Source organism: Phoenix dactylifera, chromosome 14 (assembly GCF_009389715.1).
Source record: "Phoenix dactylifera cultivar Barhee BC4 chromosome 14, palm_55x_up_171113_PBpolish2nd_filt_p, whole genome shotgun sequence".
Lineage (NCBI taxonomy): Eukaryota > Viridiplantae > Streptophyta > Magnoliopsida > Arecales > Arecaceae > Phoenix > Phoenix dactylifera.
In genome coordinates this window covers 17,972,838-17,997,761 of record NC_052405.1, presented here as the reverse complement: position 1 = coordinate 17,997,761, position 24,924 = coordinate 17,972,838, and the positions used below count along the sequence as shown (strand labels likewise).

At 47.1% G+C, this 24,924-nt stretch overlaps 2 protein-coding genes across 2 annotated transcripts in view; both read left to right on the top strand.

Annotated features, from left to right (window-relative positions):
- Nucleotides 1-4,200: 4,200 nt before the first annotated feature.
- LOC103714356 (ATPase ARSA2) overlaps nucleotides 4,201-24,924 on the top strand; it is a 47,234-nt gene continuing 26,510 nt past the window's right edge. Inside the window, exons 1-2 of the mRNA XM_039133854.1 lie at nucleotides 4,201-4,637; nucleotides 8,595-8,719. Of these exons, the coding sequence (XP_038989782.1) occupies nucleotides 4,383-4,637; nucleotides 8,595-8,719 (380 nt within the window). The 5' untranslated portion in view covers nucleotides 4,201-4,382. The remainder of the gene's footprint in view (nucleotides 4,638-8,594; nucleotides 8,720-24,924) is intronic.
- On the top strand, nucleotides 8,726-24,011 carry LOC120113094. The gene is made up of 2 exons (XM_039133855.1): nucleotides 8,726-11,914; nucleotides 20,805-24,011. The coding sequence occupies exons 1-2, from the start codon at nucleotides 11,771-11,773 to the stop codon at nucleotides 21,561-21,563; spliced, it is 903 nt and encodes a 300-aa protein (XP_038989783.1). The 5' UTR covers nucleotides 8,726-11,770; the 3' UTR covers nucleotides 21,564-24,011.

Genomic DNA, 24,924 nt, shown 5'->3' with positions numbered 1-24,924 from the left:
GCGCGAATCGGTCGGACGAGGCAAGCTTGGGTCGAAGAACTCGAGAACGTCCTTTGGGCGTATCGGACCACGCATCGGACCCCTACCGGGGAGACGCCTTTCAGCCTAACCTATGGCACGGAAGCGGTTGTCCCCGTGGAGCTCGGACTCCCCTCGCCCCGGGTGGCCGCGCACCGACCCGAGGCCAATTCGGAGCAACTCCGAGGGAACCTGGACCTCTTGGAAGAAGCGAGGGAAATGGCGCAGGTTCGGATGGCGATGTATCAGCGGAGGGTGGCCCGATATTATAACTCCAAGGTCCGACCCAAACTTTTCAGAATCGGAGATCTGGTGCTAAGGCGAACCAAAGCATCTCAACCCGCGGAAGGTGGGAAGCTGGCGCCAAATTGGGAAGGCCCGTATAGGGTTCGCTGGGTAAACCGACCTGGCTCCTACCAGTTGGAGGCCCTAGATGGTCGAGAAATTCCAAGGAGCTGGAATTCCGCTAACCTGCGGGTATATTACCAGTAGAAAGACAAAGCCAGAAAGACAGTTCAAAAAAATATATAGTTCTTTTCATTTCAATAATTCCTGGTTACAATGGCGTGTTCGTGTGATTACAAAGAATTCCCAGAGGGGGATTGGGGAGTAAAGAAAGTAAGGAAGAGGTGGGAACTCCGTGGAGCTGAAGATCTGGGATCCCGAACCCTCCGCCCGAAGCAGCTACAATCCTACTGGCCGTGGGTGCTTCCCCCCGGAGGCGCCATCGACGCCTCACGCAAAAGACGAAGAGCCGGCGCGGACGAAGAAGAAGTTCACACTGCTTCTAGAGGAACGCCACCTCCAAGGGATATTCCGGTCTTCCCCAGGAGAAGGGGAGGAAAGGAATACAAGGGAGAAGAGCGCGAGGAGGCGCGATCCCGGATGAAGCGTCTAGCGCAGAGCTCCATCGGGAGGTGGGACTGAAAAGAGGGGGGATGTGATCCCGGATGAAACGCCTAGGGCGGAGTTCCACCGGGGAGAATCTTCCCGTTGATCCCAGATGAAACGGCTAGTTGGCGGAAGTCGCGAGTGGCGCGCCTCCCGTTCCTCCGGCAGGGATTTTCCAGCCACGCGCCGGAGAGGAGGTCCACGACCCATGGCAACCTGAACAGCTCCGGCTTGGCAGGCTCCACCGCACCTACGCTTATATTTATAGCCAAACTGTGGCCCCCCGGTCGTTCCGATGCGGGTGGCTCCAATAAATGCGGGCACATCGAATCCGGAGCCGTTCCGGCTCTCGAGGCTTATCCCCCCACGATCTCCTAAGCGTCGTTCTCCTTAATTGTATTCTTCGTGCAGGACACTCCGGGCGGCGTGTATCCTGCGGCCCCCGTATCTCCGCATGCGCCCAGGCCGCATCCGCCTCGAAGAACGCGCGTATCGCGGCCGCTTAACTGGCACTCCTCGCAAGCAGCAACTGGCCGGTCCGATTTCCCAGGTAACGCCTCAATTAGCATTTAATGGCCTTCTGGTGTTCTCCAGGTGACACTTCGAGAGGAGGAGAAACACGATCGCAGCTGGCCACGGAGAAACCCCGTCGAGCGGCAAGTGATAGGCGCGCGACCAACGACAGCCTTGGCCGACCAGCGGAAGAATTTTCTGAGGCCTAACCCTCGGATGCCTGGCCTAGCGCCGGAAGAATTTCCTGAGGCCCAACCCTCGGATGCCTGGCCTAGCGCCGGAAGAATTTCCTGAGGCCCAACCCTCGGATGCCTGGCCTAGCGCCGGAAGAATTTCCTGAGGCCCAACCCTCGGATGCCTGGCCTAGCGCCGGAAGAATTTCCTGAGGCCTAACCCTCGGATGCCTGGCCTAGCGCCGGAAGAATTTCCTGAGGCCTAACCCTCGGATGCCTGGCCTGGCGTCGGAAGAATTTCCTGAGGCCGAACCCTCGGATGCCTGGCCTGGCGCCGGAAGAATTTCCTGAAGCCCAACCCTCGGATGCCTGGCCTGGCGCCGGAAGAATTTCCTGAGGCCCAACCCTCGGATGCCTGGCCTGGCGCCGGAAGAATTTCCTGAGGCCTAACCCTCGGATGCCTGGCCTCGCGCCGGAAGAATTTCCTGGGGCCTAACCCTCGGATGCCTGGCCTAGCGCCGGAAGAATTTCCTGGGGCCTAACCCTCGGATGCCTGGCCTAGCGCCGGAAGAATTTCCTGAGGCCTAACCCTCGGATGCCTGGCCTAGCGCCGGAGGAACTTCAAGAGTCAGGAGTCGGCGAGACGCTACCAGGAGTTAAAAAGAGGAAGGACGAAAGTGAAATGAGGAAACACTTTGTTTGCATTAACTTTCGTTGCATCAGGGCCGAGACCCATACAACATGGCAAAACGCCAACATACAAAGAAAAGAACAAAGAAAAGTACAGAGAGTCAGCTTGGAGGAACCCCTGGGTCTGGAACGGCGAGCACGTCCGCGAAGGGTAGGGAGACGGTTGGAGAATCGGCAGGCAATGGCATCGGAGGGGAGTCGAGGAGGGAGACCCCACTCAGGTCAATTCCGGGGTATTTAGCGGACACCCTTGCCAGGCCTTCATCGAAGCCTAAGGCAAAGGAGTCGGACCCCGCGTCCGACATGTCACGGATGAACTCGGCGGACTGACGATAGGCCTGTACCGCCTGACGCCCGATTTCCGCGCTCTTCTCGGCCAGCGCCGCCTCCGCTCGCTCCGTAATCTGAGCTTTCGCTTCCACGACCTTCGCCATAATCCGGTCGTCCGCCTCGGAGGAGACCCTCAGCAGAACGGCTCCGAGAGCGTCAAAGGAGGAGCGAACGAACAGTCCGACGGCAATGGCAGCAGCACAAGGGAGAAACTCGAGGATGCCTGTGAAGAGAAAGGCGGACGGGGGAAGGGCCCCTGGTTAAATAGGCGGAAAGGCGGGTGACGCCTCGGTGACGCCAGAGGACGCCTGGCTGCCGAAGGATCGTTCGCGCCCCAAAGGCGAATCGACGCCATTAAGGAAGGATGTCCGCCGAAATCCGCAGACCGCCAGATCAGCGACAACCGCCATACGCCATAAAGAAGGTGGGGAGCTCGGAGCGCGCGCGCCTTTCCGAGGGATGGCGGCAATCTCGAAGCGTCACTCCCTTCACCCGTTCCCCTCCTGGTTCCAGGCTCGGAAGTGGGGGGCTACTGTTACGGGGGAACTTAGCCACCATGCCCCACGTGACCGGCACGCGCGCCCAGGAAGACTACGGCTGCCCCTTGATCCAGCAATCCGACCTCGGGTCGGATATCTTCGGCTCCGCAGCCCGACCCCGAGTCGGCTGCCCCTTGATCCAGCAATCCGACCTCGGGTCGGATATCTTCGGCTCCGCAGCCCGACCCCGAGTCGGCTGCCCCTTGATCCAGCAATCCGACCTCGGGTCGGATATCTTCGGCTCCGCAGCCCGACCCCGAGTCGGCTACCCCTTGATCCAGCGATCCGACCCCGAGTCGGCAAACTCCTGACAACAACAAACTGTTCCCCTGAGGCACGCCGCGGCCCCCTGCTCCACTACTCCCTGCAACGGCCGTATCCGGCGCTGTCCCACGATCCCCTGTAACAGCCGTGCAAAGCGGAGCTCCACTACGCCCTGCCATAGCCGTACCCAGCGCCGCCCCACGACGCCCTGTAACGACCATGTCAGTGGCAACCCCATCGCGCCACACGATGACCAATCCCCGGAAAAACCCTCCAGCCTGATATATATGCGGCTGGGGGGGGGGAAGGGGGAGGGTAAGCAAGATTTTCCAGAGTATCATCTTACCTGCTACCTCTCCTTCTCCTTCGATCTCCCATAACTTGATCGTCGGAGGGCCCCCACTACCCCGGTAGTGGTGCGAGGCTTGCTTGCAGGTTTCCCGGCGGAAGGTGGAGCGCAACCGAAGCAATTCCAAGGGAACCCCGTTCACACCGCTGTGCCAATCGTTCTCGGTTTGGACTCCCAGCAACAGACCCAGATCTGACTTGACCCGATTCGCACCTGACTCGACCCAAACTCGGTCCGGATCCGATCCGACCCGACCCGATCTTCATTTTGGTGGTGTCTGAATCCAAAATTAAGATCAGGCCGGCCGTCCCGACCCATTGATAATCAAGGCCAGCCGGTTGATAATCAAGGCCAGCACCGTCAGATTGATCTCAGCCGTTGATAATCAAGGCCAGCCGGTTGGGAAGTGAACGGAGGAAAGCTAGAAAACCCTCAAATCTCCGTCTCTCCTGTCTCTCCCATCTTCTCAATTCCTGGTCCCATCCCGGCTTCTTTTTTTCCCCGGCTCTGCGCTGGTCGAAAGGTTCGTGTTCGTCTCGATATTTCTATAGAAATCAAAATCCGAGCCAGATCATAATCTATTCTTTTCAAGAGAGAAGAAGGGGTAAGAAAGAGATGGAGATGGAGGCGCCGGAGGGGACGGTGCGGAATATATTGGAGCAGAAGAGCCTCAAGTGGGTGTTCGTCGGGGGGAAGGGAGGGGTGGGGAAGACGACGTGCAGCTCGATCCTCGCGATCCTCCTCGCCCAGGTCCGCCAGTCCGTGCTTGTCATCTCCACCGACCCCGCGCACAACCTCAGCGACGCATTCCAGCAGCGGTTCACCAAGATCCCCACGCTGGTTAATGGCTTCACCAATCTTTTTGCCATGGTGAGCCCTATTCTGATCTCGGTTCCCTTCTTTTTTCTTATTATTCTGGTTTCGATTCGTCTATTTATTAGCTAGAAAAAGAAACGTGTTGCTGGAAATTGGACCCGGGGGCTGCCACGAACCGAGAGGGGAGGAGCTCCGTTGCCGGGACGGTGGATGGCGGTGCGTCGACTGGTGGCGTCCTCCTGGAGAATCCTGCAAGAAAGCCGGTGGCCGGCCCTCCCGGCGCCGGCCCTCCGAAGCTTAAGTCAGAGGGGGCTAATATGTGGGGAGTCCAGGAGGAGAATGTTTGTTCTCCCTTTTTTGTGTATCTGTGTCCGTGTTTTTGTGTTTGTCTGAGTGTCCGTGTTTTTGTGTTTGTCTGAGTGTCCGTGTTTTTGTGTTTGTCTGAGTGTCCCCTTTCCCTTTTCCCCCAGGTTCTCTTTTATAGGAAGATATTATGTTACCTGGGAGGTGACAGGGGAATTTGTCTTCTTTTGTGATAATTGGGCACGATCACGCTCATTAATGGCGTTGTGGAGAATAAGGCCGGATCAGGCCAGAGTCAGGGAGTTGTCACGGTTGATCGGACCCGTTGGGGTGGTTGAACCGCCGGCCGTGGCGGGCCTGGGGTTCGTAGATGGCAAGTGCATTGATTGCTGAGTGAACCGGTGGTCAGGGAGAGCCATACGCTTTGATGATTCAGTGATCCGGAGATCATCTTGAGCCGTGTTCATTTAATGACCGAATGCATCGGAGGCCTGAGGGGGTCTCATGCATTAATGATAGGGCATGCCGAATGCCTGCGGAGATCGCGTGCCTTGATGACCTAGGAATGGTGGCAGATTGTGGTGGAGTCATGTATTTAGTTGTCAGATCCTTTAGAGGATTAGGTGGAGATTGGATATTTGGCTAAGGTGCGAGCCCGGCACGGGTGCTGAGCCGAGCCGGTTGCTTAGCGGAGTGTCCTGTGGCGGGGTTGCTGCTCTTGGTCGGCGCTCTTTGGTCGAGCGCCTTTCTGGTCGGCGCTCTTTGGCCGAGCGCCTTCAGACTGGCACGACTTGGGTTTTCCCCCCAACAAAACGTATTAAAAAAAGATCATTTTTTTGTTGTATTTGTTTTGATGAAAATCTATGAGAGAATCATGACCTAGATTTAATCCTGTGGATTCCTTTTTTTTTTTTCAAAATTTGGGAAATTTCCAGAGGTTTATAAATTTGCAGTTATTTGATGATGCAGTGTAACTTCAGAAAATGAAGAAAAAAAGGTTTACATTTTTAGAATTGGATGTACAAGTGAATAGGAACATAGGGATGAATAGATATTCTTGGTGGTTTTCCTTAATATGATGCTCATGCAAAAGTTGTTTAAGATGCCTAGTCGCTTTATCATTCAATTATGGCACAGCTAGTATTGAAAGAAGGCATTCAGACCAATATTAGTCAATTGATTTTCCTGTATAAGCTAATGATAATGATATATTTGAAGTATCCATGTTGGGTTGCTATCGATAAACTATATGGTTGTGTGTGGCTTATTGCAGAAAGAGATAGGCTGCCGTATCAAGTTAAAACCGACATGTTGGAACAGTTACACTACTTCACATGCACGTGGTGAAGAATGGAAGACATGTTTTAAGTCTGTCTATAGTCTTGTTCTTTTAGTTGGACAATTTGAGTAGACCTTAAATGGAAAGCTGTAGAGGCAGATCAATTTGTGGGGGAGGGGGGCTGCCTTATAGGATCATGAGAATTCCTTAGAATCTAATTTGTGGGCCCTGCTTCATCTATGCAATCTGCTATAAGTGCCCCCTCTTGACTGCCAATTCCACAAATTTCTAGTAGATTCAGATTTATGTGATTGGCTTTTGTTATTGCCACCCCCCTCTTTTGGCAACAATTATGTGAGTTGCATCAATTTCCTTGTGCCACATGGCATAGAGAACTTTTTGTGTCTACAAATGCGCTTCCCATATCATTATTCTCCCAATAATCACGCGACTTGGAATACTCATCAATAATCCTTCTTGATTTGGTATTGTATAGACTGTGTGTTAAATGAGTCTCATGGATATGGTTGGAAGCATTTAAGACTTAAATAATCAAAGCTCTAAGTATAGTTTTGCAATTATAGGATAGGATCCCATTTCCTTTTGCAGGGTGGGGCACTTGGCAGAGAGAGGTTACAGTGATTTCAAGTTCAAAGTAAAAAAGAGGGGATGAGAAGGAGAGCTTAGTACATAATAATGGATGATTTATCTAGGTTTTAAATTGTTACTGTCCTAGTTTTTCGGTGGAGAGGGACGCCTTGTATACCGACACTCAAGATGTTCGATGTCCTGTTCTGTCCTGGCCTATTTCCCAACTCATCTTGTCCCAAAACTCAGGTGCATGTTCAGTCTCATTGTGGGATGTCTCGCTGTCCAAACAGTATCTAAAACCATGAATGTATGTTTCTTCTTCTTCTTCTTCTTCTTTAGATCTTATATTCTTCCCATGTCTTTTAGGTTTCTATCTCATTAATTTCTCACATTCAAAAACACTATTTTGTACAAGTTAAGTATTTTCTTTGTTTTAAACTGTAAATATTTTTCATTAGATATGGATATCTATAGATTACCTTATCTATAACCTATAATTATTTTTAAACTAAATCATTTCCCTTTTTAATAATATTTTTAACTGAAGGATCAGGAATAGGGTCTCTTGGTTGATTGAATGTGTGATGTTTGGATTTGTGGCTCTTTAATATGTTAGAGCTATGATGGATGAGACTATGCTAACGTATCTTTGGGTTTCTTCATATTATGACTCGTATAGGGTGACTATCAATATAAGCAAGGCACTTAGCAGCAAGTTTTGTTTGAAAATGCCAGCCCAAAGAGCAACTTTATTGCATTCACCTTGTGCACTATAACAAGTTTAGAGGAGCAAGGCAAGATAGCAGTTTTATAGTAGTACTGATTAGGGATATCCATAGAAAATGTTTATGTTTTGTAGACCCTTAAAGAGCTATGGAAGGAGAAAAGTTAAATTTGGCTGAAATATTGCTGATTATAAATAGATGTTTTACAACATAGGAAATTGGAGAGGCATCACAATGTGGGCTATGGTGTAATTTTAGTTACTTGAAGTAGGAGCAGATTAGGCTGTGGGAGCATGGAAGCAAACTCTTGAAAAAGTTAGAATAGGAAAGGCTTAGAAGTAGGTATTGGAGTGAGTTTCTTAAGCGATTCCAAAGCTAATGAGGTATCCTTGTTAGAAGTTTCCTATTATAAGGGTATAAGAGGCTGTTCTATCAACTCCAATTTGTACTCTATTTTGTAAACCTATAATGGGATTGCTAATTCAAGTGAGGCAACTGGGGACAAGTTTTTTTGGGGGAAGGGCCTATGTTGCAAGAAGCATACATGCACATTCTGAAGTATGACTAGTTTGGATGTACAAGGCAATATAAAGGGCACGAAAATGAAATTCATCCACATCTCCAACTTTTGAGCAAAAAAAGTTGAGCTAACCAAGTAGTTGTTCTAAGGATTCTTTTCCCTTTCTTCCGTTCTTTGGTTAGCTTTTTCATATATATGGTTTTCATTGAGTGAAGTTGGGTCTTGATCTTTGCTTCTTCCTTTTGCAAGTATTAGCCTGGAGGTAAGACTTCTTATACCATTCCTTAAGTTGCTGAATTTTCAATTTTACCACTTATTGGTTTACCCCCATTCTTCAAACCAAGAAGGAAAAGAAAAGAAAACACTGAAAAAATAAATAGCTATTCTCAGGACCTTACATATCCAGTCATTCATATGTGAGCAACATCATTTTGTATTTCATGATGATTGTTTTATTTGTCATATTTTGAATTTTTTCCCCTTTCAATAGTTGACTGTCTTATCCATTTTCTAACTTGTTCTAGTAATTTCCTTAACTATGATGATCTATTCCCTTCTTCTTCTTCTTTGTTTTACTTTTTCTTTACTGACAGGAGGTAGATCCAAAGATAGAAAATGATGAATTACCAAATGATGAAGGTATAGATAGCTTTCTGTCAGAGTTAACAAATGCAATTCCTGGAGTTGATGAGGCTATGAGCTTTGCTGAGATGCTAAAGTAAGTTTTCTCATGTTATACTCTACGTCTCTACCCAATGCATTATTTCATGGCTTCCTTTCTAAGGGAATCAAAACAGTAGTAGATGCTTTAACTTTTATTTATCTAGGTGGCCTAAGGTGCTATTGTGGCCAGTTGTTTCCATCCTAGTATAAAGTTTCCTTATTAAATTTATTCTAAAGATCTTGCTAGCTATGATAAATGATGATTTTCCTCTACAACTGTTAGAAGCATGGATGTGCGAACTGTCCTAATTTACAATGGTCTTGCTAATTTTTGTCTTGATGTTGGTTGGAGAAGAAGCAAATATTCTTCTTACCTTGACATATCTAAATTTAAAATAAGCATTTCAATCCTTATTAAGAGAGTGAAAAATGAGTTTTGAAATAGGTGGGAGGACAAATTTTATATTTTGGCCTCAAAAAATATCACAGCCCTCCATGAGTCATGCATCAAAGGCATTTATTAGGCGTATCAGCTGTCCATAACTTCATTTACATCAGTCATTGGTTTTGATGCATAATTCAGGGAACAGGAAAAAGGGATTCAGCTTTGGTTCTCTTCTCTTCTCATGTCCCACTCCTCTCTCCTTTTATCCTTTTCCCCCTTTTCTCTTCATAGGAAAAATTCAGAGGTGGGCTAGATATGGGAAGCAGGAGTGCTAGGTTTTTCTTTTCCTTTTTTTCTTATCTTTTCCTTCTTCCTTCAGGGAAAGACATGAGAACAGGGGCTCTTTTCCATTTTTTTTTTTTTGGCTTTCCTTGATTGGCTAGGGCATAAACAGGGGATTTTCCTTCTTAATTTTTTCTCTTTGGGGAAGCTTGAAGCATGATTAAGGTGAGAGTTCAGAACTTAGGCTAGGGCAAGACACATGGGAATGGGAGTTTGTTTTCTTTTATTTCGTTTTTTATTATTTTACTTTTTTTTACTTTCTTCGATTGGCCAGGGTAGAAATAGCACACTTTCCTTTATTTCTTTCCTAAGAGGGCAGTCTTAAGTGTGATTGAAGTGAGAGTTCAGGCTAGGTTATCTGGCAGAACTGTGCGAGGCAACTGTGTCCATGGTGTATCCTATTGTATCGACCAATTTATGTTGTGGTGACACAGCAACAGACCTGAAATTTCCTGTGTTCTGGTGACACTGAATGAATCTATATCTTGTTGAATTTGATCCACTTGTAACACTATTAATGAAATGGTCGGATCCCATGATTTTTCCCTTTGGAGCAATTACCTCATCCGTCACCCTTAGTGGAATGCATGGCATTGAAGATCTGCAGTATTAATTTTAATTGGACCTTTTAAGTTTGTGCTGAGCTGTGGTTTAAAACATGGTGAAGGTATGCTAGTGGCTGAGGGATTGTAATGCTTAGACGAAAGGCTGCTGATGTGGGCAGGACCACGTCGAATAATATTTCCAAATGTGAAAATAACAGCTAAAATAAAGGGAAAAATTAAAAGGAAACATTTTTGCATTTATTTGAGAAACAATTTAAATGATTTTATCGTGACATAATTAATGAAATGACAAATTTTCGCTCCAAATCATAAAATCTAGGTTGACCACTTGGATTGTTATTTTACGTCAAGGTTGTCATCCAGCCTGTTTTTTTGCTCTCTAATTACTTGAATTGGCATAGATCAAGTGATCTAGTGATAGCATGCTTTTTTTTCATAGTGTATTCCTTGTTTTCATCATTGGGCTCCTTAGTTTAGTGAATCCTTTTGCATGGTGTTCTCTCTTTATGGCAATGTCCTGTGCTTTTTTCATGTTTTGCTTCCCAATCTGTGCTGCAATAGCATAGCCATGCTGAAAATAAGTGTACCAAATTCTTGATGAAACAGTGTTGCAACACCCTTCCAATCGTCAATGCCCATTGGGAAGCTCAAGACAAAATGCTACTTGGCTTGCAATGTAGCCAAGGTTCAAAAATTTGTTCTCAGTTTTGGATAAACCTAGTGATTAGTAAAAAGCTAAAAAATGTCAATTACATCATGAAAGTTGAAAACTAAGGAAAAAAGTTTGAACTTTTTTTGATGTCATATTGTTTGAGTCCCTTGGATAAATTGCTTAGGTGACTCTTACAGCAACACAGCCAAAGAATATTTTCTTGATAGTTGAAAACATGTTTCTAAGTTTGAAAAAATTACTTCATTATTTGATGGCAAACTGACCTTTGGCAATCTAACTGTGTATCAGATTGGGTTTAAATAGCTGGATCCAGGGTCTGCTGAACCGACCTGTACCGGTCGGTTCAACCCGAACCGGACCGGTACCGACTGGCACCGGTTCGGTTCCGGGGTATAAAATGGTTCCGACCCAATATGGGTCGGAACCGTTCGGTTCGACCCCCGTACCGGTGCGAACCGAGCCGGTTCGCACCGGTACATGTCCGAACCGGTGAGAACCGCTCGGTTCGCACCGGTATGATCTCGAACCGGTGCGAACCGAGCCGGTTCGCACCGGTTCGGTGCTGAAATTGGATTGCCAGCGCCGGAGGCCCTTTCAGGTGGCACTTTTGTGCGGCACTTCGAAGGTGCCGGTGCGGCTCTTTGCGCGGCACTTCGAAGTGCCGCGCTGTGGCAAAATCCGAAGTGCACAGTGGCTCAACGGTTGGCTATAAAAGCCGACCGAATGCTAAAAACAAATCCATCAGCTTAGGTGAAGGAAAGGCAGAGAGAGAGGAGAAAAAGAAGAGAAAGACAAAGGCGTGAAAAAAAATTAGAAGGGTCGGAGAGCATCGTTTTTCTTGAAGAAAAATCCAGCAAAAACTAAATACGGTAAAATTTCTTTCCCCTACATTGGTTTTTTAATCTTTCATTTAAATTGCTTAAAAAATTAAGTCAAAAATTGCCAAAAAAACAGGAAATGATTCAATGATTCCATTTCGTCTTGAATTTTTTATATGTTATCGATATATGGACAATGTTAATGGTGGAATTAACTTTTGTTTTTACAGAATTTATATAATTTATAATTTAAGTAAAAATTTTAAAAATAATTTTTAATTATAAAAAATAGAAATTGAAAAAAATTAATGTGGTCGTAGGAATGGAGCCATCAAGGAGAGGGCAACCTCAAGAGCGTAATATTGGCTGGGAGCATGGGAAGATGCTCGGTGAACGGCACCAGTTTCAGTGCAATTATTGCCACAAGTGCTTCAAAGGAGGAGGGGTAACCAGATTAAAGCAGCACTTTGTGAGACACGGGGCTGAAGTCGGCAGCCCTCGCCGACTTCAGCCCCGATTCATTTGGGGAAGGAGCCGGAACAGAGGATCGCGTGGGCGATCCTCTCCGGCTCCTCCGGAGGGGCAAACAAGGCAAGGGCGCCGCGAGATTCCCGCGGCGCCCCTCCTAGTCCATCCACGGCCGATTCACGGCTGAATCGGCCGTGGATCTCGCTTGACCGCCGCGATTTTCGCGGCGGAGAACCGTTGCGATGGGGCTATAAAGCCCCATCTACTCCTTCCCCTAGGGCATCCCGAGCTCCTCCTCCTCCTCCTCCTCTTCTTCCTTCCCTCCTCCTCTTCTCCGACCGGTGTACCCTCCCGACCGAGCGCCGCCCGGATCCCCCTCGCGGCCACCCCCTGTTCTGAGACCCATCTCCTTGGGTTCAAGCGTCGCCGCCGCCGCCTGACACCGGACCGAGCCTCCCCCGGCCGAGATCCGCCACTTCCGTCGACTGCCGGTAAGCCCTCTTCCCTTTGTGCTCTCCGATCTTAGCCGATGCATGCTTTCCTCCCTTTGTTTTGGCCCCAAACCGAGACCACTCTCGGTCTCTTCCTCGTCAGTCACCGCCGCAACCGCCGGCCGCTGGCGGCCGGCTGACCGTCGACCAAGAGGAGGCCGGAGGCCACCCGGGCTGGCCCTCTCCCTCTCTCTTCTGTCTCTCCTGCTTCCTCTGTCCGTGAGGGGGTTTGGGGAAGGAGCCCATCACGGGCCAAATTGGGCCCGTTGGGCCTAGTCCACTGCAGGCCCAACTTGGGCCCAGTCCACTGCAGGCCCAACTTGGGCCCAGTCCAGTCCACTGCAGGCCCAACTTGGGCCCAGTCCAGTCCACTGCAGGCCCAACTTGGGCCCAGTCCAGTCCGATTGGGCCCAGTCGGGCAGTACCCTTGTGGGCCCAGCTTGGGCCCTTTTCAGATCCAAGCCCGGAACCCGAACCCGGATCCGAAATCCGGAACCCGAAACCCGAACCCATTGGGCCGTGCCCAATATGGGCCTATCGGGCCATGCCCATTATGGGCCAACTATGGGCCCTGTTGGGCCGTGTCCAATAGTATTATTTTTGGATTTCTGCTTAATTCTGACATTAACAAAGAATTAATTAAATTTAAACAGGTGAACCTGATCCGCCTATCTGAAGTAGGAATTAAGCGAGAAGAGGTAAGTAACTTAATGCTTCAAAGTGCATTTTCGAAATTATTTGGTAAAATAATTATTAGTGGATTAATTTTGAAACATGTTTTGTAAAATGGGTCTGGCATGTTTAAATTTTATTTGAATATTTTGTTATATGCTCTGAAATCCGTAAAATATGATTAGATAATTTATGAAATTTATATTTGTATATATGCATTCTCAGCATGGCTATGATCTGTTCTGTTCTGTTCTGGCCCCGCCAATGGGGATTATACGTTGGTCCTGTCGACTTGTATTCTGTGAGGAACCGGTTTCGACACCGCGCCACCGGTGATTAGAATAGTGGTTTCTGGACACCGTTTCCACCGGTGACTAACAATAGTGGTTTCTGGCACTCTGTGCAACCCATGCCACTGGGTTACGTGGCCGTAGCCTATCATGTTGAGATTATGATATCAGAGTTTTATAAAAACAAAAATGATATTATTTGTGATTTGTTTCAAACATTATCCTGTATTTTGATCTGATATGCTCTGACCCCACTCTGGGGTATTTTGTTGCTTACTGGGCTAGTGTAGCTCATTATTCTGTTTTCTTCGTTTTTCAGATCCAGAGGCTTGATCGCACGGGATTGGGGAGTGCGTTAGAATCCCGATGATTCTTCAGTTTTTGACATTTTAGTTAGTTTAGTTTGGACATTTGAATTATGTTGGCATATGTTATTTTGGAATTTTGTAAGACCGCTTTTGAATAATTTAAATAATTATGTTATCTTTGAAAAGCTGTATCTGCTTTGATATGATCTGCTGCCTTGCGCGCCCGTGCGGCCCGCCGTGCGGGCGTGCGGCGTCTGCCGCGCCTCGGGCTCGGGGCGTGACAGATTTGGTGGTATCAGAGCTCAGGTTTAAGATCACTAGGGATTGTAACTGAAACAATTATATTGAGCCTAAGTTTTAGGATTCGTAGGATCCGTCAGAAAGGTTGAGAGATGGGTAAGAACCTGCTAAGGGGATAATGTTCATTTGTTTTGTTAACTATTATGTATTATTCTGTTTTGATAAATTTATAACATTTCTATATTTCCACTGAATCAGAATGCCGCCTCGCCGTGTCCGTAGCTTAAATCGGATGGTTGGGCGCTCTCGGGGAAGAGCCCCCACTAACCAAGCGGGCGAGGCACCGCATAACTCAGGGCCCCAGGGTCAATCAACTCCAGAAGCTGCCGCCGGAAATCAAACTCGGGTGCTCGAACTGATCGAGGAGGTCGTCGGGTTAGTACGCCAACAGAGGCAACAACCCCAGCAACCAGTCCAGCAGGATGTTGCTCCTCCTGAGCAAAGAAGGAGTATAGCAGAATTCAAGAGAATGGCACCTTCGGCTTTTAAAGGCACCACTAGTCCTCAGGAGGCCGAAACCTGGATAAATGAAATGGAGAAAGCCTTCAGGGCAATGGAGTGCACCGATGAAGAGAAGGTCAGGTTTGCCACCTATATGTTTCAGGACCGAGCTCATCATTGGTGGATGTCTGTGGAGCGCACATTGGCACTCGAGCAGGAGGCGCTTACCTGGCAGAGATTCTGCACAGCATTCTACTCCAAGTATTTTCCCTCCAGTCGCCTGAGGGAGCTAGAGAGGGAATTTCTCAATCTGAATCAAGGAACTATGACTGTGGATGAGTATGAGGCAGAGTTTGACAGGCTATCTCGGTTTGCTCCCACCCTCGTCATGGATGCAGAGTCCCGGATAAGGAGATTTGAAGAAGGATTGAAGCCTCACTTACGTCGGAGTTTGGCCGCAATACACTCGACAAACTATGATGATCTGGTAGACAGGGCTAAGAATCTGGAAATTGTCTGGAAAGAAACCTATGATGCCAAAGATAAGAAACAAAAGAAGAGAAGCAGAGATTATGATGCTTGCAGTGGACAGAATTCTAGCAAGACTGCAAAATCACATAACCAATCTTGGCAATCAGGGAAGCAAGGATCTGATGGAAAGACTATTCAGCAAGAGAAGCATAAGTGTGATGCATGTGGTGGTATGCATAAGACTGAACACTGTAGACGATTATCTGGTGCTTGTTTCAGATGCGGCCAGCTGGGTCATAAGGTAGCTGAGTGTCCTCAACAGGACCTCCGATCAGTTCAGAGGCCTCAAACTTCAAGAAACCAGCAAGTGCAAGCTTCTCCTGCTCCGGCTCAGTCAGCTCAGCCTTCTTCTCCTAAGCAGCAGAAAGGGGGGAGACTGCGCACACAGGGTCGTATTTATGCTCTGACTCAGTAGGATGCTCAGGCATCCAACACGGTGGTGTCAGGTACATTGTCAGTTGCTTCTGTTTATGCTCATACACTATTTGATTCTGGTGCTACGCATTCCTTTGTGTCATCTACATTTGTGCAAAAACATGACCTGCCTTGTGTGCAATTAGAGTATGATCTGCATGTTAGCACTCCTGCAGGGAGTGGGGTGATTGGTAATCAGGTCTGCAAGACTTGTCCAATTCAGATAGTAGGTAGAGACTTGCCTGCTGATTTGATAGTTATAGATATGCATGACTTTGACATAATCCTCGGTATGGACTGGTTAGCATCACAATTTGCCACCATTAATTGCCATGAGAAACGGGTAAACTTTCAGATCCCCGGAGATACCGAATTCAGCTTCGTAGGGAGTGGTGCTTATACCTCCCCTCGAGTTGTCTCCGCTATGCAAATTAAGCGGCTGCTTAGAAAGGGGAGTATGGCGTATATTGCCACAGTGGTTGATACCAGACAATCAGATCAAAGATTGGAAGATATTCGAGTAGTGAATGAATACCCTGATGTCTTTCCGGAAGACCTTCCTGGCTTGCCACCAGATAGAGAAATTGAATTTGCAATTGATTTAATTCCTGGTACCACACCAATCTCTAAGACCCCCTATAGAATGGCTCCAGCTGAAATGAAAGAATTAAAGGAGCAGTTGCAGGATCTTCTTGATAAGGGTTTCATCAGACCTAGTGTTTCACCTTGGGGAGCTCCAGTCTTATTTGTAAAGAAGAAGGATGGTAGTATGAGATTATGTATTGATTATCGAGAGATAAATAAAGCAACAATAAAGAACAAGTATCCTCTACCAAGAATTGATGACTTATTTGATCAGTTAAAGGGTGCTCAGATATTCTCTAAAATTGATCTTCGTTCTGGGTACCATCAATTAAAGATAAGGGCTGAAGATGTGCCTAAAACTGCTTTTCGTACTCGTTATGGGCACTATGAATTTTTGGTCATGCCTTTTGGACTGACAAATGCCCCTGCAGCTTTTATGGATTTGATGAACAGGGTGTTCAGACCCTTTCTGGACAAATTTGTAGTAGTCTTTATCGATGATATCTTGATCTATTCTGGGAGCCAGGCCGAGCACGAGCAATATTTGAGGTTAGTACTGGAAACCCTAAGACAAGAGCAGTTGTATGGTAAGTTGAAGAAAAGTGAATTCTGGCTAGACAGTGTGATGTTCTTAGGGCATGTAATATCTAAAGAGGGTATCTATGTGGATCCAAAGAAGATCGAGGCAGTGGTCAACTGGAGCAGACCCAATAGTGTTACTGAGATTCGCAGCTTCTTGGGCCTAGCAGGATATTATAGACGGTTTGTTGAGGATTTTTCCTCTATTGCTGCATCTTTGACTCGACTAACTCGTAAAGGAGTTAAGTTTGAGTGGTCAGATAAATGTGAACAGAGCTTCCAGGAGCTTAAGCAACGTTTGGTGTCCGCTCCCATCCTTACCCTTCCCTCTAATGGCGAAGGTTATACCATCTACAGTGATGCCTCAAAGAAAGGATTGGGTTGTGTACTGATGCAGAATGATAGGGTCATTGCATATGCTTCCCGACAATTAAAGTCATATGAGGAGAACTACCCCGTTCATGATCTGGAACTTGCTGCTGTTGTGTTTGCATTAAAAATTTGGAGACATTATTTATATGGTGAATCTTGTAAGGTGTACACTGATCACAAAAGTTTGAAATACCTTTTTACCCAGAAGGAACTAAACATGAGACAGAGAAGATGGTTAGAGTTACTGAAGGATTATGATTTGTCTATTCATTACCATCCGGGAAAAGCTAATGTGGTAGCAGATGCACTGAGCAGAAAATCCACTGGTAGTATTGCTGCCTTACTCACCTCTCAGAGGAAAATTCTGGAAGATCTGAGGAGAGCAGAAATTGAGGTATGTTGGCATGACTCTGATGCACAATTGGCAAACTTACGTGTCCAACCTACCTTGATAGAGAGGATCAGAATTGCTCAAGCAGATGACCCTCAGTTGCAAAAGCTTAGAAGTGATATTGAATCAGATTCTCAATCAGAATTCAGACTTCATGAGGATGGATCATTGAGATACAGGAACAGAATGTGTATTCCAAATGACTCCGATTTAAAGAATGAAATTATGAAGGAAGCTCATAATACTGGATATACAGTGCATCCTGGGGGTACTAAGATGTATAAGGATTTGAAAGGTACATTTTGGTGGAATAATATGAAGAGAGAAATTGCACAATTTGTGGCTCGGTGTTTGACATGTCAGCAAGTTAAAGCAGAGCATCAAAGACCGGCAGGGTTGTTGCAGCCCCTACCACTTCCTGAATGGAAGTGGGAACACATCACTATGGACTTCGTCTCCGGGTTGCCTCGCACTCTTAAAGGTTATGATGCTATATGGGTGATTGTGGACAGATTGACAAAGTCGGCACACTTTTTGGCATTCAAAGTAGGAATGACCTTGGAAAAGTTTGCAGAGCTCTACATTGAACAAATAGTGAGGTTGCATGGAGTACCCGTATCCATTGTTTCCGATAGGGACTCGCGGTTTGTATCTCACTTTTGGAGTAGTTTGTATAAAGCCTTGGGGACCACTCTGAGCTTCAGCACAGCTTTCCACCCTCAGACTGATGGCCAATTAGAAAGAACCATTCAGACCTTGGAAGATATGCTAAGAGCTTGTGTAATGGATATGAAAGGTTCTTGGGACCGTCACTTGCCTTTGGTTGAGTTTGCATATAATAACAGTTACCAGGCAAGTATTCAAATGGCACCTTATGAGGCTCTATATGGAAGAAAGTGTAGATCACCTATCTGTTGGGATGATGTTGGTGAAAGAAAAATTATGGGCCCCGAGATTGTGCAACAAACAGTAGAGAAGATCCAGCTGATCAGGGAACGCCTTCGGATAGCTCAGAGCAGACAGAAAAGTTATGCAGATAATAGAAGAAGGGAATTAGAATTTCAGGTCGGAGATCATGTGTTTCTGAAAGTGTCTCCTACTAAAGGGGTGATGCGATTTGGAATACGCGGAAAACTTAGTCCACGCTATGTCGGCCCCTTTGAGATTCTGGAAAGAGTAGGAGCAGTGGCTTACAAATTGGCACTTCCACCTTCACTGTCTGGAGTTCACAATGTTTTTCATGTTTCCATGCTAAGAAAGTATATTCCAGATATGAGCCATGTGGTAGAAGTGGCTCCCTTGCAGCTTAGAGAAGATTTGACATATCCTGAGCAGCCTGTACGTGTGGTTGATAGAAAAGAGCAAGTGTTGAGGAGGCGCACGATTCCTTATATTAAGATCCAGTGGAGCAATCACTCAGAACGAGAGGCCACGTGGGAGCTGGAGGACGAGATGAAGGAAAAATATCCGGACCTTTTTGCAAGCTAAGGTATGTTAAATTTCGAGGACGAAATTTTTTTTTAGGGGGGAAGAATGTGAGACACGGGGCTGAAGTCGGCAGCCCTCGCCGACTTCAGCCCCGATTCATTTGGGGAAGGAGCCGGAACAGAGGATCGCGTGGGCGATCCTCTCCGGCTCCTCCGGAGGGGCAAACAAGGCAAGGGCGCCGCGAGATTCCCGCGGCGCCCCTCCTAGTCCATCCACGGCCGATTCACGGCTGAATCGGCCGTGGATCTCGCTTGACCGCCGCGATTTTCGCGGCGGAGAACCGTTGCGATGGGGCTATAAAGCCCCATCTACTCCTTCCCCTAGGGCATCCCGAGCTCCTCCTCCTCCTCTTCTTCCTTCCCTCCTCCTCTTCTCCGACCGGTGTACCCTCCCGACCGAGCGCCGCCCGGATCCCCCTCGCGGCCACCCCCTGTTCTGAGACCCATCTCCTTGGGTTCAAGCGTCGCCGCCGCCGCCTGACACCGGACCGAGCCTCCCCCGGCCGAGATCCGCCACTTCCGTCGACTGCCGGTAAGCCCTCTTCCCTTTGTGCTCTCCGATCTTAGCCGATGCATGCTTTCCTCCCTTTGTTTTGGCCCCAAACCGAGACCACTCTCGGTCTCTTCCTCGTCAGTCACCGCCGCAACCGCCGGCCGCTGGCGGCCGGCTGACCGTCGACCAAGAGGAGGCCGGAGGCCACCCGGGCTGGCCCTCTCCCTCTCTCTTCTGTCTCTCCTGCTTCCTCTGTCCGTGAGGGGGTTTGGGGAAGGAGGAGCCCATCACGGGCCAAATTGGGCCCGTTGGGCCCAGTCCACTGCAGGCCCAACTTGGGCCCAGTCCACTGCAGGCCCAACTTGGGCCCAGTCCAGTCCGATTGGGCCCAGTCGGGCAGTACCCTTGTGGGCCCAGCTTGGGCCCTTTTCAGATCCAAGCCCGGAACCCGAACCCGGATCCGAAATCCGGAACCCGAAACCCGAACCCATTGGGCCGTGCCCAATATGGGCCTATCGGGCCATGCCCATTATGGGCCAACTATGGGCCCTGTTGGGCCGTGTCCAATAGTATTATTTTTGGATTTCTGCTTAATTCTGACATTAACAAAGAATTAATTAAATTTAAACAGGTGAACCTGATCCGCCTATCTGAAGTAGGAATTAAGCGAGAAGAGGTAAGTAACTTAATGCTTCAAAGTGCATTTTCGAAATTATTTGGTAAAATAATTATTAGTGGATTAATTTTGAAACATGTTTTGTAAAATGGGTCTGGCATGTTTAAATTTTATTTGAATATTTTGTTATATGCTCTGAAATCCGTAAAATATGATTAGATAATTTATGAAATTTATATTTGTATATATGCATTCTCAGCATGGCTATGATCTGTTCTGTTCTGTTCTGGCCCCGCCAATGGGGATTATACGTTGGCCCTGTCGACTTGTATTCTGTGAGGAACCGGTTTCGACACCGCGCCACCGGTGATTAGAATAGTGGTTTCTGGACACCGTTTCCACCGGTGACTAACAATAGTGGTTTCTGGCACTCTGTGCAACCCATGCCACTGGGTTACGTGGCCGTAGCCTATCATGTTGAGATTATGATATCAGAGTTTTATAAAAACAAAAATGATATTATTTGTGATTTGTTTCAAACATTATCCTGTATTTTGATCTGATATGCTCTGACCCCACTCTGGGGTATTTTGTTGCTTACTGGGCTAGTGTAGCTCATTATTCTGTTTTCTTCGTTTTTCAGATCCAGAGGCTTGATCGCACGGGATTGGGGAGTGCGTTAGAATCCCGATGATTCTTCAGTTTTTGACATTTTAGTTAGTTTAGTTTGGACATTTGAATTATGTTGGCATATGTTATTTTGGAATTTTGTAAGACCGCTTTTGAACAATTTAAATAATTATGTTATCTTTGAAAAGCTGTATCTGCTTTGATATGATCTGCTGCCTTGCGCGCCCGTGCGGCCCGCCGTGCGGGCGTGCGGCGTCTGCCGCGCCTCGGGCTCGGGGCGTGACACACTTAGCCGGTAATTCTCGTGAGATATCTGCATGCTCAGAATGCCCACCGAGCACCCGTCAGCTGATGAGGAAAAACCTCGCTGAGATCAAAGCAGCCAAGGAGAGGGCTGCCAAGCAGAAAGCAGAGGTGGAACGCCAAGCTGCAGAAGCACCTTCCTATCACTTGATGGAGTCACAGGAGGTCGAGGGTCCAGATAAGGAGGAGACACAGATCCATTCTGCCATGTGGGCGAGTCTGGATGATCGGTGGCAGCAGAAGGAGGTGGCGAGGCATCGGGCTCGATTTGGGCCCTCGTTTTTCGAGTCAGGCGCCGGTTCTGGTGGAAGCAGACAAGATCCAGAGTTTCAAAGGACAACCTCAGTTAGGGAGGGCGTGGGCAGAGGACGTAGCCGGATTGCATCTATCCTGGGTGGTTTTGGTGGCCGAAAGAAGTCTTTCGGAGGGATTCCACCAGGTGCGTCAATCCATGATGTAGATCCGCATGCCTTCCTCAGGAGAGATTCGAAGCAGCAAAGGGTAGACACAATGTGGAAGAAGGAGAAGAAGAAGGATATGTGGCGAGCTATTGGATCCTGGTTCCACTTCAGCCACATTCCAGTGAATGCTGTAGACAATACATACTACAAGTCTGCCATTTCTGCCATACAGTCTGCCGGTCCCGGTGTCGATCCTCCAGGCCTGAGGGACATCTACGGTGAGCTTTTTGACAACAATAAGGAGGAGCTAGAGAATTGGATTGGCTCATATAAGAGCAAGTAGCCCACATATGGGCTCACTCTGATGTGTGATGGTTGGACCGGTCCGACAAAGCGGGCCATCATCAACTTTCTGACATACTGTGATACGAAGACCTTCTTCCACAAGTCAGTTGATGCTTCGGATAAGGTACACAACGCCAATTACATCCTCAAACTTATGGAGGAGGTGATTGATCAGATTGGAGAGGAGAATATCGTGCAGGTCGTCACTGATAACGGGCCGCAATATAAGTTGGCCGGGCAGGTCTTGATGGAGCGGCGACCACAAATTTTCTGGACCCCATGTGCTGCACATTGCATCGACCTCATCCTGATGGACATTGGAAAGATCCGTAGGGTGCAACATACAGTGGAGATGGCCCAACGCATCACCAGGTATATTTATAGCCATACTTGGGTTTTTTCATTAATGAGAAAGTATGCAGGGGGAGAAATTTTTAGACCAGGAGTCACACGGTTTGCTACGAATTACATTGCACTGGATAGCCTTATCGAGAAGAAAGGAGCCCTACGTCAGATGTTTGTCAGTCCCGAGTGGCAGGAAAGTAGATATGCTTAGGCCGGCACTGAAGGAAGCAGAATGGAAGACTTGGTAAACAGGCAATCATTCTGGCAGTGGGCCAATGCGATAGTCAAGGCTATCAAACCATTATATCAAGTGTTGCGGGCCGTAGATAGCGAGAGGTACCCCCAGATGGGCTTTTTGTATCACATGATGGAGAAGGCAAAGGCTCAGATCATGGAGGCAGATGCAGCCCATGCCTAGGAGTACATCGACATCATTGAGCGGCGATGGGGAGCCCAAATGGGTAGGGAATTGCATCTAGCAGGTAAGCGATAATATTGATAATTATACTGATTGATATATTTGTATAATTATACTAAGATGGTGCTCTGCGTAATGTTATTTATAAGATGGAGCCTGATCCAGAAGTCGCCGCATCATGTATAGAAGATGTAACTATGATTTAGTAACATATGTAAATATATCGGATCTTATATTATTGACATACTACAACAAGCTTCTTTCCACAGACCAAATTATTTAGAGAGGGCAGCCATAGCTTTGGACAGCGACCAGCTGTCGTGAGCAAGACAACTATGAATTCAGGTACAATACAAATCTGCAAGACACCTCTGCATCTGAATTATCTTCAACTATGAGGCCATCATATATGTAAAATGTAATTATCTTCAAATTTTTGCAGCTGAATGGTGGATTCATTTTGGCGGATCCGCAAAAAATCTTAAGCGGATAGCTATCCGAATCCTCTTCCAAATGGTCTCCTCGAGTGGCTGTGAGCGCAACTGGTCCATCTTCGGCCTCATCCACAGCAAACAGAGGAATCGTTTGACACAAAAGCGCCTCAACGACCTAGTTTATGTGCACTACAATCTGCGGTTGAGGCTAAAATGCATTCAGAAGGAAGTGGAGCTCAAGTATGCAGATCCCATCTATAAGACTTTTACAGATGATGATGATAATCCTATGCTCGACTGGCTTGCGGCCCAGCAGCACGAGCCCGAGCTTGATGAGCCAGGATCGCCTCGACGACCAGCTAGCATCATAGCCACCGAGGCTATGGTCGATCCACAGCAATGGGCTGAGCGCAACATTCCACGCACTCCTACAGCCGATATGACGTGGCTAGAGGGGAGCTAGTCACCGCATGACTGGTACGATGCTCCCGTTCAGAGAGATGATCCTCTCATGCGAGGACGAGGACGCTCTAGTACCCAGTCGACTCGATCAGGAGGGCGTCAATCCCAGCAAAGAAGAAAAGGAAAGGAAAGGGCCTCAATGGAGAGTGTCGAGGAGGAGACTTAGACCAGCAGCGATGAAGGTTCTGGTGGTGATGGATCTACTAGCCATGGAGGAAGTGGAGGACAGTATGGTACTACTTATGAGACACAGCCGTAGCGAGGTTTTCGATACACCGGTGAGTCTCAGTTTACGCATGCTACACAAGATACGGACCACGGTAGGCCGTCTGATATAGGCCGGTCGGATACCATTGCATATCGAAGAAGAGCTCCTCGAGGTCGTTCAAGAGGCCAGGATGCAGCTGCAGATGACCTCCCATGTGGAGTCGGATCTATTGATGTATCAAGTTCCGAGTCTTCCTATTATCCGCGGCCTCAGCCAGCCTATGGATATGGTGCATCGGAGTCATCTTCTGGTGGCTACTACCCTGCGTAGCCTGGAGGGTCTTACGGGTCGGATTTTGGTGCCGGCATATTCGGATGGGCCCCTTATCAAGACACCTCTCAGAGCCAGAGCTTTAGCGAGAGATCCGAGAGTTCTTATGACCCGACGTGCATTCCTCGAGGATTGAGCATACAAGACTACAATGCCGCTTGGTTAGAGGGATGGGTTGATCTGCCTCCATATTATGCTGATGATCCAGATATTGACGAGAAGCATCGCCACTCGACCCGATTTTAGATATCCGAGAGTGCTTTAAATGTATGTAATTGATTGTATCTTAATTTGAAAATATTTTATGTTCTTCATCTCATTATTTGAATCATTTGGAAGTAATAAGTTGCATCATCTAGTTTTAACCTTAAACCTAAACATAAAAACATCAAAAAAATATCCAAAAATGAAAGAACTCCAAAAAAAAAAAACGACGATGGGGTCGAAACCAGGCCGAATGTGCCCTATCGGTACTGTATCGGCTCGGTTTGGCATCGGTACCGTACCGTTACCGGAGTCGACCGGTACCATCGGTACCGTGAACCTTGGCTGGATCTATTTCAGAAAACTCACTTATGTCTAATCATCTTTGCAATGTAATGTTACAATACTGTCAATTTTCTCAAAACTAACAAAGTTTAAATTTAGTCTATAAATTGTGCTTGTTGATATTTAAAAAATACACAAAGAAGTGGAATAAAAGGTGGCTTAGAACGCTTATACACAATGGATCTGGCCTAATAAGTTAGTTTTGGCTTCATTCTTAAATCAATCAGTTTCAGCTCAGTTCCAACTAGATCTGAAATGTTTCAGTTCTGTTTTGAGTTTTAGCTGAAAATTCAAACCATGGATATAGCTATACCTATATTTGTCTCTTGAGCATTGGTCAACTACTTGTGCTTTCTCCACCAATACCTCACCCCACTCATGGATGATATTAAGCTCGGAATTTCATAAACTTGACAATAACTCCCTTTTCTAACTATATTGATTAGCCATGCACATCTGATTTTTTACATTATTTTTTCCCATTAGCATGATTCATTTCTTTTAGCGACTTAATTGACGATTTAATCATCATACACTTAAAAAAAAACAATGGATTGTTCTTTAAGACTATTTCACCTTTCATGCTGCATCATCATTAGCGCCTCTTTTGATC

Coding starts and splice junctions, on each gene's coding strand:
- LOC120113094 (XM_039133855.1), top strand. CDS start 11,771: ATGGAGCCATCAAGGAGAGGGCAACCTCAAGAGCGTAATATTGGCTGG. Junction 11,915..20,804: donor TAACCAGATTAAAGCAGCAC/TTTGTGAGACAC, acceptor GGCGTGACACAC/TTAGCCGGTAATTCTCGTGA.